Here is a 20537-nt window from a genome sequence, read left to right on the forward strand (position 1 = left end):
CGGGGGGGTAAAGACATAGCCCAGCTCCCGCCGGGCGCCCGCCGGGCCGCGGCTCCCGGCCGGTGGCGGCGGCGGCGGGGGGTGGTGGCGGGGGGCTGCCGGGGGCTCCCCGCAGCGCCGCGGCTCCCGCCGCCACTTGTACTCCAGCAGGTTGAGCGCGGCGAGCAGCAGCAGCAGCGCGTAGCCCAGGCACAGCGCCAGCGCCTTCCGCCGGCACACTTTCATGCTGGGCGGCGGCGGGGCCAACTGTTGCTCAGCGCCCCGGCGCCCCGGGGCCCGCGGCGGGCAGCAGGGCGCGCCGCCCCCGGCGCCGTCTCCCGGCCGGCCGCCCCGACAGAGCGCATCGCTCCCGCCCCGCCCCCGCCGCGCCGGGAGAGCTCCGGTGCCGCCGCCGCCACCGAGGGGCGGCCCCGATTGGCGACGCCCGCCCCGCGCTCGCCATTGGCGGCCCCGCCGCCCGGCCTCGGGATGCGGCGCCCCGCCCGCTCCGGCCGACCGCCCCCGGGGAGAGCCCGGGCTGATCGGCACCGATCCCGACCCCGGCCGGGCCCCGCACCGCCGGAGGCGGCGGGCGCTGCTGGGAGCCCCTCTCCGCTCTGCCGGGGCGCTGCCGCCAGCCCAGCCCGGCGGGAGGCTCCTCGCCGGGTACCCCTCGCACAGCGGAGCTGCGCCGGTAACGGGAAAACCAGAAGAGGGGGGAAAGATCCCTGAAAGGCCTGAGAGGATTCCGGGGCCAGCCCCGCCGCCCTTATCTTGGTTTGTGCAGAAACTCGGAGTTCTCAAAGGTTCTCCAAAACGTTTAAAAAAAACCCTCACACTGGATCTTCCTGGCAGAGCTCAGCACAAATCCCTCCGCCCGCAGTTCTTCACAGTGTTTTAATAGCCGGTGTCCGGTCACCGGGCGGCCCCTTCGGTGCTGGAGTGGCCGGAGCGCGGTGCTGGCCCGCGAGTGCCGGGGAGAGCCCAGCGCAGCCCCGCTCCTGCCCCGGCCCCGCGGGCACCGAGCCGGCAGCTGGCCGGCGATGGGCCCCGAGACTCCCTGCCCCAGGTGGGAGCGGAAACGAGCAGCGCTTTCTCCTGTGTCCTGGCGACACGGCGCTGTGCGAAGGGCAGTGGTGCGGCTCCAGGCAGCAGCGATGCTTTAAAGACGACCACATCCCCAAAAGGCGCCTGAAAAGTGCGCGGAGTGGTGGGTCCCGCGGGGACAGCGCACTTGTGGGGCACAGGCTCCCCCATGGGCTTCTGGCAAAGCTCAGTGACTCTTACAGAATTTTCTCAGCGGTTTCCTCCGCCCCCGACCGAGCTCGGAGCGCTCCGGGGCTGCTCACGAGTTACAGAAGCATTTCGCGGCTCTCTCCTGTGCTTTGCTTTCTGTACCCAGCAGCTCTCGCACTGGTGCCGCGTTTCCCAGCACGCACAGACACACACGGCCCATCTCCCCGGGCAGCTGGGAGCCTGGAGCGCTGGGGGCTGCCCCTGGCTCAGACCATCCACGACAGATGACAATGGGGAGATTTTGCTGGAAGGTTTATTAACAGCACGGATCTGACACTACAGCAAAAGCTTTTACACTCAGAGAGCAGACAAAGCACAAATTCACCCGCTGTGTGCCTTGCCTGGTAGCACGCTATTCAATAAATGCAAGAAAACAGCATAAGAGGGTGAAGGAAAATGTGTAAGCAATCTTCATATCGCTTATCAAAACATTTCAATACTCCTCCCACACTTTCTGCAGGGATGTTACCAGCCAAGGTCCCTTTCTGGAAAAACTTCTAAGCCCCTTGCAGCCTCAAAGGCAAGGGTAAGATCTGTAGCAGAGGGCTCCTCTGTCCGAGCCTTGCCAGGGCAGGGTGGCGGCGGGCTGGGAGCAGGGAGCGCCCCTGGTGTGCGACACGGCCATCAGAGCGCACCGGACTACTCAGCACCCGCCCGCAAGCTGCCAGTGATTCTGGCGGCAGCGTGCAAATGTCACTGTGACTTCTCGTACAGAAGTGATTTGTTAATAGCAGACTTTAAATGACCATTAAATATTCAAGAAGTCTCTATTTCATCAAAGTGAGGGGGAAGGGGAAGCCATTTTTTTACCCTACGTTGCTCCAGAGGAAATCTTTAAAACCACATTGTGTACAAATTATTTGTATCTATTTGTATCTAGTTGCAAAAGAAATGTGCAGTTTAAATGAGCTTAAAACAATTGACTTGTAACTCTTGAAACATAGTATATAACAGAAAATAAACCTCTGGAGTATCGTGTAGCATAAAATTCTTGCCGTTATTATATTCTTTAGGTTTAATCCATGTGTTCTTCACATAAAACAAGACTTTTGCTTTTTTATATATTTTTCGTTCTGGAATGGTCTGTAGTAGCATCAATTAGCCTATATTAGATGATGAATGACAACGGCAGTACTGAGTCGCTGGAGTTCATAAAGCAATATCTCCCACCACTATTGTTCTGCAGCACTAATGCAATAAAGGACAGAGACTACAGGGAGCAAAACCAATTCATAGCAGTGAAAAATCATTACAATACCATGAAGTTAAATTAATTCCTTCTTTCCATTTCACTTGGTTGAAGAGAGATATGAAATTTTCTGAAAAAAAAACCACAATGCCAGCTCCAGTTCTTACAGCATTTAAAATTTAGCAAGTAACAAAGATAAGCAAACATGAACTGCAGGTATAACATCTGAAATGGTAAAACTAATCAGTAAACCCAAACATGAAAAGTTGTAATTGGATCCTGCACCTTCCCCGCTGCTACACAGTGGTTACGTCTCTCTGAATCAGCGAGTGAAAGCAACACTGCCTTCATCAAACTGCTCCAACTCAACGAGGAAAACACGAGGCCAGCAGCTCTTTAATTCAACCTACATGCGGCTAAACAGAATCTTACTTTTCAAAACTGGAGCAATGTAGGTGTTTATGCTGTGCAGGTGCATCCAAGTACCCACGCACAACACAACTGCAATCAGTCGTGCTCAGTGCAGCTGCTTTATCTGATCTTCCCAGAAGTTCAGACCTGGCAGTCAAGTAGCACTTTGAAGAACTCAATATCAATGAATATTGAATAAGTTTATATGGAAGAGATTTATACAGCCAACTTTCAATTCACAAGTTTGGAGATTTGGTTGGTTGGTTTTTTAAAATCATTTATACATCTGTTGCAAAGCATTAGAAACATATATGGCAAAGAAACACAAAAGTATAAAAAAATTTTAAGAGGCACAGAAAGTGTGTGAAAGAGGAACATTCTGCAGCTGAACAAATACAGCTCTTCACAAATATATTCAGGTATTTCAGTGTACATTTTCCACCCTCTATTTTATTTCATATCAATCTATTTTATGATCACAAATTTCAGTATACTAGATCCCCCATGTCAAATAATAAAAAGTTTCCTTTCTTCAAAAAGCAAAATTCATCATTCAAAAACTAAAAATCAAAGCCCCAACACTTCTTTCCAGGCCAGCTTTACTTTTTGACAATTACATGTAGTTTGCTTTGAGGAGCAGAAGAGAATTCTCCTTTTCCAGTGCAGATTGTTACACACTACAAAACTCAGATAGAAGTCGGGTGGCTGTATTTCCCTCAAACTCTGCAGCCAGCAATGTGTAAAGTGAGGGATAAGTACCTGCAATTAAAATGCCCCAATTTAAAATATGAGAGGAAAACATTTTTTTTTCATTCAATGCTTAGATATTTTATGTTACAGTTTAGTATTTTATATTTAGTAACTATGTTTATGAATCTTACATGTAATATTTAGGCAACCCAAATCCTGACTAGCTGAATTTCTTCCTCCCTCCAAGTGATACTGCCTCAGTCAGAATTCTCCAAGCAGATCCCCTCCACGACACCCCATTTAGGCAATGGGGCTGAAAAAGGTTTCATCCTTATTGAAACACATTCCAGCTTTCTATTTTTTCATGCTTTAAGATTTGCCTTTCTCATGTTCACAAGCATGCGATGAGCACAAGGAGAAGTTTTTCCTGAAGTCAGACTTGAGCAAGATTTTATCTTTTAAAAGAAATTGAAAGACGGAGATTTATGCTGTTGTAAACCTAGTGTGAGATCAGTTCTGGGTGCTGATTAAATAGTCCTGTATCTAGCCTAATCAGGATAAACAGAGATCCTGAATTCCTCAAACATTGCCCAAAAGTGAGATTCTTAAAACTAAAGCACAAATTATAGACCACAAAATGTGAACAAAATTTATATAAAATTGAGTAGGTCTCAAAACTTGGGAAACCTATGAATTTGTTTAAGACTGTATTTTAGTCTCACCACTGGAGATGGGTGAGAAGAATCTCTACAGCATCATTTAGAATTGCAGGTGTTTATATTTTGCACCCTTCCTTCTAGTATGTGCATGATGTCTTAACAGCATACTCAACATGTCATGCAGCAGTGGCAGCTGATTTCCCCCAAAATACACTTTTTTCCAGTAATGTTGAATCCTTCAACAGCCATTCCATTAAGTGATGGCTGCCACAATCTGCCTCCTAAAGTATCCATTTTCCCTTGGATGTTCCTTCCGAACCATGTGTGCAGAAGCAGCTGGCAGGGACCAAAATCTAAACCAGAAACACAAAACCAAGCGGACAACTTGTCTGTAACAAGCTGTTCCCTGCCACCCCAGTTTCTCTTTCATGTTCACTTCCAGTTGCACAGGTGATATTTTCAATAAACTGCACTTCAATAAATATTTATAAATTTCTGTTTGTGCAGCTGAAGGAATTCCAGAACTTTGCAAATGTCCTGGGGACACTGCAGTGTAGATTAGTCTCTACTTGACTTTTATTAAAATTAGAAATCTTTTTTCGGCTGTTGTGTAACTGGTTCAAGTTCTAAAGGGAAGATAACCTGAAAAGCCAAGGAAAAAAAAAATCACCAGCAATGCAAGAGATGTAGATTTCACGGTGAAAATGCCCAGTATCAGCTGCAGTGCAAACCTCTACACCACAACAAGTTCAGAAGATTCACCTCTATCCTCCTAGTTTCCATTTGCAGCAATGTGGTCAGTGTTTGCTCTAGCAGAATCCAGCAGGTAAACACATTTGGCTAAATCATTCCTGAAACACCAGAGCTGTACCTCTTTAGCATGGCTCAAAAAATATGAAAACTGGTTTCTACTCCCAGTGATGGCTTTGGTGATGGTTCTGATTGCTGGTAATGATCCTGGAAGTTCAGTCCTGGGCACAGGCTGCTCCATCTTCCACAAATCCAAACTGTATGCATCAATTCCACCCTCCTCTTCCCACGCCAGCTAAATTTTAAAACAAGAACAATTTGTCATACAGAATTAAGAAATTCTGCCAGGTTAAATCTTTCTGTGAAAGATTTCTGAGAGCTTTACAAAGACCTTATATTTACTGTTTCTCCTTGCTCACCTCTCTACAGGCATAGTTACCACACAGAAGCTCTAATCTCAGACCTAGGTCCAGCCTCAGGAGGCCAAGAAAGATTCAGGAAACACATTCCACACTCGCTTGCAGGCAGCCTCTTAACAAGGTCTTGAAGAGTCAAACTGATGGTTTGTATTTAAGACCAACAGCTACAGCAAGTTCCCCAGTTCACACAAGAGTAAAAATAGAGTGAGGTCCAGGGATATCAAAACCCGTGTTTAAGAACTCTGAGCTCTAAGGAGAGATCTCAGTAACTGGGATTTGTAATCTATCCCAAAGGAATATTCTGGCCTCTAACATCAAGAGTTCATATCCCAGCCTTTCCCATCTTGTGGGGGCATCTGAGGTCTCTTTCCTCTCTTTCATCTTTCACAGATCTTGCAGAACCTAAATTATCTTGGAGGCATTTGCTCCTCTCAGGTTTGAGTGCTGTGTTGAAGAGTCCCTGGAGCAAAGGGGAGAAGGACAGAGGCACAGCCTGTAGCAGCTCAAGGCTGCTAAGGGACGGCTCCCGTTCTGCACATCCTTCCTGCCCTGCACCTCATCCTGTGAGCCTGCCCACCCTGTGCCCACTCACCCCTTCCACAAGGCAAGCTGTCAAACAAGGCAGCAGGAAGGACAGAAGGAGAGAACAAGAGGCACAGGGAGGGCTGGAACAGGACCTGGCCCCAAAGCAGCACCGAGGTGTGACACTGGCCCTGCCACAGCACTCAAGCTCCCAGCAGAGCGCCCCCGGCCCCACGCCCTCCCTGGCCTCCTGCAAACCGCTGCCAGCGCTAACGAGCTGCTCACCATCTCCCTGTCCCAGCAGCAGCCCCAAGTGGAGTATCCTTTGTTCAAGGGAGATTCATACAGACTAGAGTGAGCAGCCCATGCCTCATTAACGAGTTAGAGCAGCACAGAGGTCACTGTTGACAGAAGAACAGCAGCAGCCATTAGGCTTGGACAACACAGGCAGAACAGCATCGAGCAGCAGAGGCCAAGGAGCTGTTCATGCGTAGCAGGCACGAACATTGCTCTCTTCCAGCTTAAAAATAAAACCATTTCTGGCAATCAGCAAACTGACAATTTTATTGTTGCCATGTCAGTTGGAAAATTTTCTGTATAAAATACAAACCCAAAAGCAAGTAAGACAAAAAAGTGCATGTGAAACTACCATTTCCTCTTTAAATAACCACAAACAGAAAACTTTCTAGCTTATGACAGAGTTACACTGTAGAACATCCCAGCACAAGACCAGACATCAGAAGTGGCAAATGGCACAGGCTCACCCATGAAAACCAACACTGTACAGACAGAAGCAGGTGGAGGAAAAACAGTATGCAATTGTCTGAGACTTCTGTATCCTACAGGGCAAGAGATTTGGACAAAATTAAATTAGCATTTTAGTTGTTATTCTTACAAGAGTGGCTTACAAATTGAGGAGCAGCAGCTCCAGCAGCAGTAAGAACTACCAAAGTATTGGAAGTATTGACACAGCACATGCACCACTGAGAAAAAGAAATCTTAAAATACTACTATGAGTTATTTTAATAAAATTACCTCAGCAGCCATATTCAGAAAACTGATAAAATTTTCAGACTGGCACTATCATGTTTGTAATTTGATAAATCTCAGTTTACTGAGTAGCTTAATTGATCCTGAACAGTGCTTGATTTTAAGAGAAGATAAGTAAAATTCTCCTCTAGGTTATGTCATTGTTGCTGTCTTCTCCTCTAGAATATTCACCTTAAGTATTCAGGGCAGGCCGAGAATAGATGAAAACTATCCCACCCCAAACTCTTCACACAGCTGTACAAAAGTGCATGCAGCAAGCTACCTATCTAAAAACTACCAAGTTCAGACCTCAGTCCATCTGCTGAAATACAGCAATGCTTTGCATTTTTATTTATTCAAAGTATTAATTCCACTGAAGCACTATCAATGCCTGTGGAGGAAAACCCCACAAGCAAGCTGCCTCAAGTGATTAGTCAGAGCAGATTTGCCATTTGTGGCTGACCTTGCTTTTCTCATCCCAAGATTCTGGTTTTTAAGGTGTTACGTGAGCTCTTTGCTCTTGTGTCACCAGCACAGATGAACCCACATCAGCGATAGCTGCAATTCTAAATACATGCTTTGGGAAACATTGATTTGTTACCCTTGTTCCTAAGTGGTTGTTGATTCTTACACTTCAATACCTGCAAAGGGGAGGCGGGGGAGACCACATGCACATGTACAGTGTCTGAATAATACCCTGGCACTGACATTCAGAAACCAACTCTTCCTCAAACAGTATCAAAAAAAATACACGCAGCTCTTGTGCAGGGAAGCCAAAGGAAGTCAGAGTTTAAAACAGGCAGTTCAGAGACAAACACTTCTGTAACACTGGGAAGATTTTAATTGTTGCAAGGAGGCCCTACGCACTGTGTAGCCTTCTGCAGCAGCACAGGGCCCACAGGTCAGCACTGAGTCTGAGCAAGCCTGGCGGAGACACGCCTGGGGCCAGGACCGGCTCAGAGCAATGCACCTGCAGCTGTGGCCCTTGGAGCCCTTCCCATAAGCATGGGAGTGCAGGAGTGCAGGGCAGGCTTCACCAAAGCCCACCAGGACAGCAGCATCCAGCACAGATCTGGGAACATACCAGGGACATTCCCTTCCCAAGGTCACCCCACTCTGTTACAGGCTGCTCCCAGCCAGGCTAGAACCAGGCTGTACAAGCTACACTCACTTTCTCTGCTTTGGACAAGCCTAAACACTGAAGAATGAACATCTCCCTCTGGTTTCCCTAAGGTAGGGCAGGAGAGGAGCCAGCCTGTTACTCGTGTCTCCACGCCTCCCAAAGTGAAGAGCTGGACTCGCACACTGAGGGCTCTCAGAGGATAATGGGCTCCTTCTTCCTCTACCACACAGAAACCATGGGGAGACACAGGACCACACCTCCTCAGGACAGAACTTTATTTCACAAGGCTTCATCTGAATGCTGCTTCCTGAATCTCAGATCAGTTATCCACATTACCCACTCAGCACTTCACCCAAAATGCTGCAGAAACACAAGTCACATAGTAATGGCATACGGCAACTGCACCTTGTCACCACAACGTGACCTAAAGAAAAATGAATTTCATAAGCCTGATTTTAAGTCTTCAGTAATACTTTGCATCTTTTACAAAATATTTGTTAGCAGATGTCGCCTCCTTCCCGCTTCTCTTTGTGGAAAAGCCAAGCTATAAACAAAAGTACAAAAGCAGGAGGAAATTAAGATTAAGCAGGATCAAAAGATACTCTTTTCTACAGGGCAAACAAGTCCAGGCAATTCAGTAAAAGATACAGATTCTGAAGTGCTCTTAAGAGACCATTGGGTAAGATCAGCTGTTTTAGAGCCCAGGACACAAAGCAAAGAACAAGAGGTATGGCTATGGTATTTAGAGAACAGATACTGAAAAAGGCATTGCATAATAGAGCAGTTACAAAATAAACCCTAATGGGTGTGCTCCTTTAGCTCTCTTGCTACTTGGCTTAAGCTTTCTATAATCACTGATGAGAATTTTGTAAAAGCTGAAATGAAAATTAATTATTGAAAAGTACCTGAAATGCTAAGTGTTTTTCTACCCTGAGGGTTTTTAGCTATTAAATGAAATATACAATTGATTCTGCAGATAAAATACTCCTGTGGCAAAGCATCTTTAGTCCCACTTGACCCAGAACACTGACATTTATCACTCCTCCATTTATAAACAGCTACAAGATAAAAGTAATGAAGAAGTTAATTGGATCTGTTCATCTTCCCACTGCACAGTTAGGATTCTCCCTATCCCCAACTGATTTTAATACCTACTTTTCTTTCTAGAAAGCCTCATCTGGTCTGTGCCAAGTATAAATACACAGCATTTAAGGAAAAAAAATAATTTGTTTATAATAGTTTAGCAACCAAAATCTCTGCTGAATCCTATCCTGAATCACCTTATGTTACAGGCAGAAAAAAAAATACAAAAAATAAACTCTGCACATTTCTAAAACAGATTTTTTATAATGTATTACAAACAGATAAAAGGTGTATTATTTTCTCATTATCAATGCATCTATTCAATACTCATTCTAAGTCTTTACAGTATGCATGCATTCTTCATATTTTCAGTGTTCCAGATCACTGCAGCATTCTCATTGGAAAAAACATCACATACGTGATGTGTTGCATCACACATGCAACCATTTACATAATCTTATAACAATGTCTCTCATCAGGAAAAAAAAAGAGAGACATTTTGTTTTCTTTTTTGTAAGACCTTTTAGATCCTGCTTCTGGAAGGGCAGCCAGTGAGGTGATTTACATGTCCAAGAGGTTTTCCCCAGTGCATTTACAAATCTCTAACTGTGAGAAGCCTGTGGACACACCAATGTACCAGCAGGCCACCATCCAGCACTCTGTGCTGCAGCTAAGCACACCTTTGGCTTTCACGGACAGTTCACAAGAGGCCAGATCCCTTTTGATTTTAGAATTTTATTTCCATCTCCCCACACCTCCACGTGTAAACACTGAAACCTCCCCCTCTCCCACCCACAGAAAGGTTGCATGGTGAGGTGATGCAATTTAAAGCCACATCAATGCATAAGACACAGAAGAGGTTTGGAGAAGGGAAAGCCTAACATGAAAAAGGAAGTTAAACAGCCTCTCAAATCAAAATTAATAAATATGTAGTAAAATTTAATTTTTCCCATCTTCAAGAATTTTCACAACAGAAGAATAAATTCAGTAAAATAATATAAAAGATGTCCTTTTGCAGGAAAAATCAGCTTTAGAAAACAAGAGTGTACTGAAGGCTGCAATTATTCTATCTATATGTAAGAACTCACAGAGCCTCAGGCATGCTGTGCTTTAGTGCTCCCCATGTGTGCCACAAAGGTGGCTTGTTACTGAGACATCACACATATGCTACACACACACCCCCAGAGGATGTGTCTTTGCAGAGGCCCTTTTGTAAAAACGAACACAAACATTACAGTGGTGTTATAAATGTTCCCTGTGGTTAAAATGCAGACACAGGAAGCAAAGATTTACCTGTAAAGCTTATTGGGGTAGGTACCAGACTGCTGGACTCTTCTTACAGTAAAATCTCACAGCAGGAAAGAAACCCCCTCCACTGGATTCAGGTGCCTGTATCTGGGCAGTCAAACCAGTGAGAACAGAACAGAGCCACGCTGCACTGAACCATGCAGCACCCCAGTCTGTCTGAAATACACAGAACTCCCAGACAAACTCTGCACTCCCTCTGGGATCTGCATCACCACTGGGGCAAGAAAACAACATCTTCATTTTCTGTTCAGATTTTATTTGAAATCTAATTCAAATTGTCAAAGCTACAAAAAGGGGGAACATTTGGGTTATTTCTGCTATGTCACAACATTCTAAAAACAAAATATCACTACTGCCAGCAGATCAGTTACACACATTTCTGATGAAACTTCTAAACACAAAAATGTTTCTTTTGGGAAATAGTCACAATGAAGATATTTTTGTACAATATAAAACAATGACAGGTCTACAGATGCAGATACTCATGAGTATACACGTGCATTCACAAAAAAAAAATCAGGAATGCTTTTTTGTTTTTAAACAGACTGTTCAGGCACAAAAACAAAACCGCATTTCCAGTAAGTGACAGCATCATAAAAAATATTAACAATGTCAGTGTTTGCTTTTCTTTGACTTCTTGTGAGATCTGTGAGGAGAACGGGACTGAGACCTGGATTTTTTCCCTGACTTTTTAGGGGATCTGGATCGTGATCTTCTTGATCTTTTGGGTGTCCTGGAGCCAGATGGCGACCTGCCAAAAAAAAAAAAAAAAGTCAAATATTAATAGAGAAAAGCATCTTTTCCTGAAGTTATTTGTATTTATTTATTGAGCCAAACGAGGCAGAAAAAATTTTTCCCTAATAATGAAAGTAACAGGATGATATGTTGCTTTTGGAAAAAAGGCCATTTTTACATTATAAGGTTTTGAGAGTATTTTGGGCTTAACTTCAGTGCTTAGAACCCACATGAAAAATAACACACACTATATCCTTAAACCCACACCAGGAGCTCACAGCCTTTCACATGAGTCTCAGCTAGCCTGGCTCTTGTATGAATTGCAGCCTATGTCCACACAGAAATTAAAAACTATGTTCAATTGTGTTACAGTGAAATACTTTTGATTTTCATCAAGCATATTCAGATTGTGATCCAGCCCCACAGAAAAAGAAGGAACACTGAATAAATTTACTGTCATCTAACCCACCCCTAACATATTGATCTAATATAATGAAACCTCAATGAGCATCATATTAACTCTAAAAATAAAATCTCAACTACTTTTCTACTTTTATTTGAAATCCTTATTTATATAAGCACAAGAATACTGTAGTTAAGTGCTATGATTTTTTTCAACACCATCAAAGGAGTACTCCTCAGCCTGACTGAGGAATTTTATATCAGTGAGATATTCTACACCTCTAAAAGAAGTGGAAGGTGAACTTCCAAGATACAGCAGCTTTAGCAGAATAATAAAATTTCACCTCAAGTTTAACATTAACTAAAGACAAATATTTGTGTCAGGGTGGAGGTTAGGAAATACCTATCTCGGAAACAAAACCCCATAGGCAATATCTGATTTTTTTCCCTTAAAAAACGAACTGTGGGAGTGAGAAGCTTCATGTAAGCTGACCATCAGTGAAAAGCTGCATGGTCACTCCAATTTGAGAGGTTCTTTAGAAGGGCTACAGGAATTTTAGGACTACAGAAGACATCCTTTGAAAATAAAAAGCTAAGAAAGCAGTAAGGTGCTCCGGTTTAAAGCAGCATTTCTTAAAATCACCAGTAAACAGGTAAAGAAAACCACAGCAGAACAGACTCTGGAGCTGTATCAGGGCAGGAGGCTGTGTGGACTTCCAGCCTCAGTGCTCGAAGGCCTTAATGAGGAGCGTGCACTGCAGAGTACTGTGAGAGCCTGCTACCCGAGTATCAGATGCGCTCTGCTGAAACACCCCCCTGATTAATGAGGAACGTGCACTGTGAGAGCCTGCTACCCGAGTATCAGATGTGCTCTGCTGAAACACCCCCCTGCTCCCCAAACGCCAGCCAAACACACCCACCAGCTCCCTGAACCAGAGAAGATACCAGCTCACCTTTTGCCTTTTTTACTGACATCCCTGGGAGAATCTTTGTGTGAGGAGCGGGAGCGGGAGCTCTCCTTGTGGGAGCGCTCGGAGCGTTCCGAGCGTTCCGACTTGGGCGAGGGCGACTTGGCGCGGCGGCTGCCGCTGCTGCGGGACGGGCTGGGGGAGCCGCTGTGCCGCCTCTTCCTGCCGCGGCAGGCAGCACGCACGCGGGGAGGGAAAACACACGGTCAGAACACCTGCTCCCCGCCGGGGGCTTGGCTTTAGCCAGTGTCATGTCAGTTACTTGTAAGTAATTAAGGTATTGTAGGCTTTTTATTATTAAAACAAAAAAAAAAAAACCCCAAGTTTAACGTCGTGTTAAGTTTAACGGATTTTCTCTGCTTGAAAAAAAATTAAGGCCTGTGAGTAATTTGGTAATAATGATGGTAGAATAGTAAACACGTTCTGTCACAGCTCCCTGAAAAGCAAGGCCTTTTATGACAGCTACACTTAGAACCACGGCAGAGTTTGGCTATGCAAGCACCAGATCAGCAGAAGATCAGTGTCCAGCCAGCTACCCCAAACCCAGCTGCTCAGCATCTGCACTGTGAGAGGAGTAACACTGAAACCTCTGTGTCTCATTTGTGGCCACTCCTCTGGACAGCTCTCTGACTGAGGCACTGCAGGCAATCCACTGCCACAAGACAGTTAACCCCGTTTGCAACTGGAAATCATTTGACCATGCTTCCCCAGGGCATAAATGAGCCAAAGGGCAGCTCTGTTCAAAGGGACCTCACTTGGGGCAGGGTAAAAATGACAATTCCTCTGACATTTTGGAGAATGTTTTAATAGCCAAAGCACGGGGTTTGGTTTTTTGTTTTGTTGGCTGGTTCTGCATTTTTCTTTTAAAATCAGATGTGTGATACAAGATGTGTGATTTCAAGGCTGCCACTGCCTGCAAAGATACTGTCAGGCTTTTCCTCCCATCTACTTCAGTCCAAGGAGAGCCATACCTCTCTTTTCGTGTTGGTGTACATTCCTCTTTTTCCTTCTTATCTTTGGACCTGGTCTCAGACTTTTCCTTGTCCTTTTTGTCTCTGTCCCGTTCTCTTTCCATCTCTTTTTCTTTTTCCTAGATTATTAGAAACATCATGATTTCAGATAAGGTGTGAGTAATTATTAGAGGCAATCAAGCTAATGACAAACAGCATAAAAGCAGTGAGCACTGATGGAACACAGCACATATCTGAACTAATGGTCACACCCTCCCAGCTCCAGGCCTTTCCTCCTGCTTGGGACACAGCACAAACATTTACTGTAACACCAACTGACAAAAACATGAGGGATATCAGCCTGTGTGAGAAAATCTGAGTGTCTAACTGGAAATGAACAGTCTTCAATGTTACAAATTTCAGGGAAATATTACAGCTGTAATACATTTTCTATACTAAATTAAACATGGAAGAATACCAGGAACCTCTTTCTACTTTAAACATGTACAGTCATCCATACTGAAAATTGATATACACTCATAACTAGAAGTTATCTAAAGACAAAACAAAAATACAAACAAGATTCTGCAATAACATCTACTCTGTCAAAAACAAACAACTCTAGTCCATTTCTAGGTATCAACAGGACCATTTTGAGAGAAAATACAAACCCTGACCACACCGAGTCTGTCTGTCAAACAGAAAATTAACTACACAAAAATAAACCTCATCAGCAAGTCTGAACACAGAGATCAGATGCTGTGGTTTTTAGTACTGATCATTCATTTAAAAAAATCAATTCCATGGCAAAAAATAAACAGATATTCCTTGCATAGCCCATAAAGAAGATAAAGAACGGGTGACTTAGCTAAATGGAAAAAAAAGGGGGGATGGTGAAGAAAAAATAAAAAAAGAAAAGAAAAAACAGTAGAGGAAGGGGAGGTAACCTAAGTGCAGGAAATACCAGGACATTTATCCCCATCTAGTTTCACATTCTTTTTACTGGGAAGGCTTAGCAGTAAAATCTGCAAGTGTCCTTATCCTTACACCTGTTCATACAAACTCCTGTTGGGTATCTCTAAAATCACTGCACTCTCAAGATGTGCCAGGTTTATTTGACAGCATAACTATGTATTTTATCTTGATAAATAAGAATAAATAGTGTTTTCAATAGCTCTAAGTCTCTAAACAATATACAATGCTGCTGGGAAATTAACTCTTGGAAAGCTTATTGTAAGTTTGATAAAAAAGAACAACCAGCCACCAAGTTCATGGGAAATGTAATCAGGATCAGTATGATGTTATTGTTACAAAAACTAACTTTATTATGGCATTAAAGCAAAAGATGAATTTATTCCCTTAACAACAGAGTTACTATTGTTTTAAATAATTTAAATAATTTACTATTAATTTAAATAATTGTTTAAAATAATATTTTAATAATATTATTTAAATAAATAAATAATAATGGTTTTAAATAATTTAAATAATAAATTTAAATAATAAATAGTAATGGTTATAAATATTTCTTTCTTGAAAGTGAAAGAGACAATTACTAAAAATCCAAAATATTGTGAGCTGGTTGAACTAATTCAACACAAGGCATCTATAATTTTATCAGGACTGTTATTATCTATTTCTGTTTGTTTAATCTACTGCCTCACTAAGCATTCTGTGCTTACTACAAATCATTTATTTTACAGAAAATGTCAAGAAAGTGGAAAGTTTTACAATACAACTACTAGAAAGAAAATTATAAAAGCCTTATAAAGTCTTAACTGCAAACATCATCCTCCCATGTGTGCATCTCCTTCAGGGAACAGTTTACCTAATTTTTAAAAGTCTTTTTCTTCAAGGTATTGTGAATTAGTCAGATATTGAGCACCAAATAATGCAAATTACAAGTGACAGAAAAACCCCTGGTGGAAACTGCTTATTTGTATTTAGCTTCCAAGGAACTGCATGGGTACTGAATTCCATCAGTGATCTATCAGGCTGTAAAACCAGATGGGAAAAGCAACTGTCATTTATCCTCCCTCACTATATGCAATGTCCAAAGAGGCTGTTTGTTCATTATGTTCGTTTGAGATCACATCATATCACATCACATAGAAGAGGTTAACTTTTAAAATCACTCTGACTTCGTAGTCCAGAGAGGTCTTCTAAAAATGGTCATGGTACAATCAGATACGCTGCCTAAAACTATTTCTCCCTTCCTTGGGAAGCCTTGAGCACAACAGATCAATTACTAAAAGCAGAATGAGAAGTGTGATGAACATCTTCAACTGAGGCTGCCCCTTTGCTTTCCCACACCTTACAGTTTGCTGTTAGGTGCAGGAGTGGTCCCTAAGGTTTCTACACAGGCTCTGATACCCAGCAGTGCAGTGGGAAACACCACAGGACTTGGATTAAAAAAGGAGATTGTATGTATTCTGCAGAAAGCACTGGGACTTAGACATGCAGTTTGATATTACAGCAGTATTTTAACAAGAACCATGTGTTGTTGTGTTTAAAGCCACCTTACATTCAATAAACTCAATGGAATCCTATCACAGAATCAGAGGCAAACAAAGAACAGCTCTTACCCTCTGGAGCAGCTTGTCTCTATAGTGTTCAACCTGTTCCTGAAAACTCTGGCCTGGCTTCTTGGGTCTTTTCCCAGACTCTAACTCATCCTGAAACTTCATCACCTTAAGCTGTGAAAATAATACTGACCATTAGATTATGTGACTTATTATTATCCAGTTAGGCAGGTGGCTGAAAATGAAATTTCCATTACATGTAATCTGTATTCTTCATTCCTTCTATAAAAGCTTGTGCACAGAGATACTAAATTTATTTAAAATGGATCCAAGTAACAAAACCACACACTCATCTGCAGCACCTGCAGTTGTTTACAGACATGGTGAGAACTAAAAATAGAGGGAATTTTTTTCTGTTACTCTACTAAATTCTGTTCCCATCATTAGTACACTGCACCCTTGTATTTCTTGGGTCATTGTCTGTTTTTTTCCTTTCAAAATGAAATAATTTACTGCAGGTGTCAATATATTCTTTCAACTTCTCTTGTCTACTTCAAAGTTTCCTTTGGAAACTGCCTTTTTTCCATTTAACCCTGAATGTTAAAATCAAATGACTGACATAATTAGGACATAAAACAATGCACCTCCTCTTCAGGGTTGTTTGCACAGCGTGGCTGATTTGAAAGAACTGATTTTTACTAACATAATACTTTTTCATGTGCTAACAAGCTTAGCAACCAAATTCAGTTCTCAAGTGCTGCCAAATGTAACACTAAATTTGCTGCAGTATCCCTGACAGAGTCACAAACTTAAGCAAATGTCATAATTTCTCCATGGTTTTTTGGTTTTTTTTTGTTTTTTTTTTTTTTTGTTTTTTTGGTCTGGTTTTGTTTTGTTTGGGGTTTGGGTTTTTTTTGGTTTTTTTTTTTGGTCTAGAAGAACTAAAACCTTCTGCAAGTTTGTGATGAGCCTGCCTCCTGCTGCAGATGAAACCTGTGCTGTGCATTTCTGTTTGGAGTAGGATTATCAAAATTTGTGCAGCAAGGTGGAGGCAGAAGTAAGATACCCTAGATAAAGGTCCAAAGAGGAATATGTTGCTTCATTTTGTCTGTGAGTTTATCTACACTCTAAGGGAACATGCTTAATGAACAATTTAAATAATAAATTTCCCCTTTTTTTACCACTTCATAGCACTAAGGTCTCTTTACAGAGACGAAAACACCTTTTTTTAGATGTCTCAGGGGGGAAGAAAGACACACAAACCACCATAAAGATCACTCTGAAATCTGAGTTATAATACAAAGCAAAGTGCCAGTCTTTCCACACTTAAAAAAACATTAAGAAATCACTGTTCTTCAGCATTATAGGAAAGGTTCTGCTCCTGCTAAGTTCAGGAAAGAATTCACACTTCAGAAGGATTAAGAGGGGCATGAAGGAAGGAAACAAAAGGTTACTAACTTGCCTCCTCTGATGGCACCAGTCTAAGGGCTGAGGCCAAAGTTTGTTTCTTCACTTTCTCCTTCCAGCTAACAAACTTAATTTACTAATTGTGCCAAGAGAAAGAATTGTTGCTTTGTTAATGAATTTCCAAAAAATGCATGAAAAAATATTTTTTAGCTTCCCTGGCAGTCACTGTATAGACCGTGCAAGCTGGAGAATTAAATTTCACCAATTTTTTTGCCAAATATTTCACACAACACTTTTTACAGTGCGTATTAGACGGCGTAATTTAAAGCTGGTAATTGGTTGTTTTTTTCCTCAGCTCCTTTCCTCAAATTTAACAATGGATGTGGGTTTTGGCAGGGATTGGGTACATGCTAAGAAGAACCATGAGTGTGAATGCTTTGAAGTAGTACAGGGAGTACTTTCCTGTCAATGACAAACTTGAGCAAAATTTTAAGTACTCCTACATAGTGTCTGAAATGTTCTCAATAGGAAAAAATTTTTTCTCCTCTTCAGGCAATTCCAAAAGTCTGAAATCAAAATGGTAATTTACTTACCAAAAAGAATAAAATGCAAGCATGCACTTGAAAAACTCAAATATTTGCCACCTAAAACTTTTACTGACAGAATAAAATGCTGAAAGAACTTAAAACACTTGTGCAGTTCAAAACTGACAATGATAAAGCAAATCACTAACTAATCTGCCTCCACAACTGCCAAGATAATGTCTGTAAAACAGATACTCAGGCTGAAAGGAGCTCTTTCCATAACTGCTACAATCAATATTACAGCAACATGAAAATTACTTATTCACTTGTACTTTCATTAGTCTAACATCATGTATTTTCTACAAAGATACTGCCACCGTGAGTCAGGTCAGACATAAATCCCATTCAGCTTCTCACATGCAGAATTTATTCACTTAATATGGCTGTATATCAGGAACTATCAAACTGCTGTGCAATGCAAGAGATTTCTAAGTGCTTAGTGAGAGTCTATTAATTTCAATAAAATCTGAATAGTTAAAAGGAGGCATATTTAAGAGAAACAACATTTGTGACATTCTCAAATATTATTGGCTAAACATCTTAAAAGAATATTATGACACTTGGCCAATGTCTGATTGTAGCTAACTAGCACCATACAGCATGAACAGGTAGGCAGCCACAATTCCACCTTCCAAACATTACCCAGGTTATAACCTGTCGCTTGGAGATGCTGCAACTGCAATAAGCATTTAGCAACTTCTTAATATCATTTTAAGGCACTGAACTGAAGCTACAAAAATTCTGGTATTCAATGTAACCCAGGTCTGAATACAAGCCAGGAAGTCACATACAACTTTACACCTGATTTTACATGGCAGTGTATGTCAGAAAGGCTTCACTGCTACACAAAGCTCGTGCTAAATTCCAGTTCTAGTTACCTTCTCAGTCAAGCACAAGCTCAGAAGCCAGAACAAAGCCATAACAACCTCTGTTGATTAAGCTTAACAGCTACACTAACACGTGTACTTGGAGAAAGGAAAGAAGAACCAGGGAGCCCTGTAGGGCTTCAATCAAAATACCTCCAACTCATGACTACATGGGTTAGCTGTATCTACTTCTTTGTTTGATGGCTGAGACAGTGAAAAAAACCACATTAAAATGCAATAAAATACAGATACTTCAAGGCAAGAAACAGAAAAAACAAGAAAGGTAGAGGACTAAGGCCATATCCAAAAGTTAATCCCAAAAGTTAATTTTCCAAGGAGAAGAAAGTGTAAGGGCATCCAAGTGATCTAAAGCTGCAGTGGTAGTGAAACAGAACAGTGAAAAAAAACAGTCCTTCTCAACAGGCAATATGCCCTGACTCTATTCTTCATTTTTACTGTCAAAATATTATTATTTCTATTTTATTTTAAACGTTAAAACCAGGCAAGGTAAGGGTGTGAACAAACTAAACTTTACAAAAACACACCGGACTACAACAAAATCCACTATATAATAGGACTATAATTATTTCAGTAAAAACAACTCCCAGCTGTATGTAGAGAACTCAGGAAGGGCTGAGGACTGGAAAGGTACAGAAGGATGGCACGAAACACCCCATGCTCACCTCTATCTCTCGGAGTTTGGCACGCTTTTCTTCACTCATTTCTGAGTATTTGACTGATGATTTGGAGTCAGGCATTTCCTCTTTAATAGGATTGGAATACATGTGTTGTTCTTCTGACTTAGAACTCTGTGTGTCTTCTTCATCTTCACTTTCTTCTTCTTGACTTTAAAGAAAACATATAGAATTAACTAAGATCTCTTAAGTATATATGAAATGTAGTACTTCCCTTAGTTTGTAGGATTAGTTACTAGTTTGGAAATCTGTTAAATCTGTAGGTCTGCAGCTACAAATTAGTATCCAACTTTCATTTTTATTTAATTAAACTGTTAGTTTTTATTACACTTTTACACTTTTCATAGAAACAGAGTGCAGAAGAATTAATGAAATTTACAGTCATCAAATACATATCTATCTCAGCTACAAAAGGAAACCCACTCCCTCAGCAGAAACTCTAAGTGCTGTAATGGTGCTTCTCAGGTATATCAATAGAAGAACAATATTTACTACTTTTGCTTTTGGGAGATAAACCTGAGAGATGGCAGATACCCAAAATTGCATTTCCAGGCTGGCCACTAGAGTGCTGCAGGACTCCCTGCAATGCAGGAAGTATTTACAGCAGTAACTAACAGACCCTCTCAGCTGCCTGAAGAGCAAAGTAAAAGACAACTCAAAAACAACTTCTGCTGGCATGGAGCCTATCAGCATCCAATGAAACACCTCAGAACGTGACTCACTGCGCTTGTCTCAGCAGCAGAAGGAAGAGGTTTAAATTCTTTCATATATACCTGACAGCAAGATTTCCATACTACTACCTTAGCTCTTACTATTTGATGCTGAATTCTCAAATCAGCACAAATTCAAAGATCATAGTTAAAAACTCTACTAAAAGATGTAATTTATCATGTTAGAAAAAAATCATGGGGGCTGAAAGAATGCTGCACTAAAATCCTGAGTTTTCTCCA

The 20537-nt window shown here is 41.9% G+C and overlaps 2 protein-coding genes across 7 annotated transcripts in view; both read right to left on the reverse strand.

Moving 5' to 3' along the window:
• The window catches only part of CHST2 (carbohydrate sulfotransferase 2), a 4727-nt gene extending 4400 nt beyond the window's left edge, over positions 1 to 327 (reverse strand). Inside the window, exon 1 of the mRNA XM_041414472.1 lies at positions 44 to 327. Within this exon, the coding sequence (XP_041270406.1) occupies positions 44 to 225 (182 nt within the window). The 5' untranslated portion in view covers positions 226 to 327. The remainder of the gene's footprint in view (positions 1 to 43) is intronic.
• Positions 328 to 10693: 10366 nt separating this feature from the next.
• LOC121341085 (U2 snRNP associated SURP domain containing) overlaps positions 10694 to 20537 on the reverse strand; it is a 40231-nt gene continuing 30387 nt past the window's right edge. For 5 of the 6 annotated variants that reach the window (XM_041414301.1, XM_041414300.1, XM_041414299.1 and 2 more), the window contains 5 exons: positions 19576 to 19738; positions 16099 to 16209; positions 13535 to 13653; positions 12549 to 12725; positions 10694 to 11209 (listed from right to left, as the gene is read on the reverse strand). In XM_041414301.1, coding sequence (XP_041270235.1) covers positions 11071 to 11209; positions 12549 to 12725; positions 13535 to 13653; positions 16099 to 16209; positions 19576 to 19738 — 709 coding nt within the window. In that variant the 3' untranslated portion in view covers positions 10694 to 11070. The remainder of the gene's footprint in view (positions 11210 to 12548; positions 12726 to 13534; positions 13654 to 16098; positions 16210 to 19575; positions 19739 to 20537) is intronic. The other variant, XM_041414302.1, reaches the window with a different exon arrangement.

Source organism: Onychostruthus taczanowskii, unplaced genomic scaffold, assembly GCF_017590055.1.
Source record: "Onychostruthus taczanowskii isolate IOZ18803 unplaced genomic scaffold, ASM1759005v1 scaffold45, whole genome shotgun sequence".
NCBI classification, from domain to species: Eukaryota; Metazoa; Chordata; class Aves; order Passeriformes; family Passeridae; genus Onychostruthus; species Onychostruthus taczanowskii.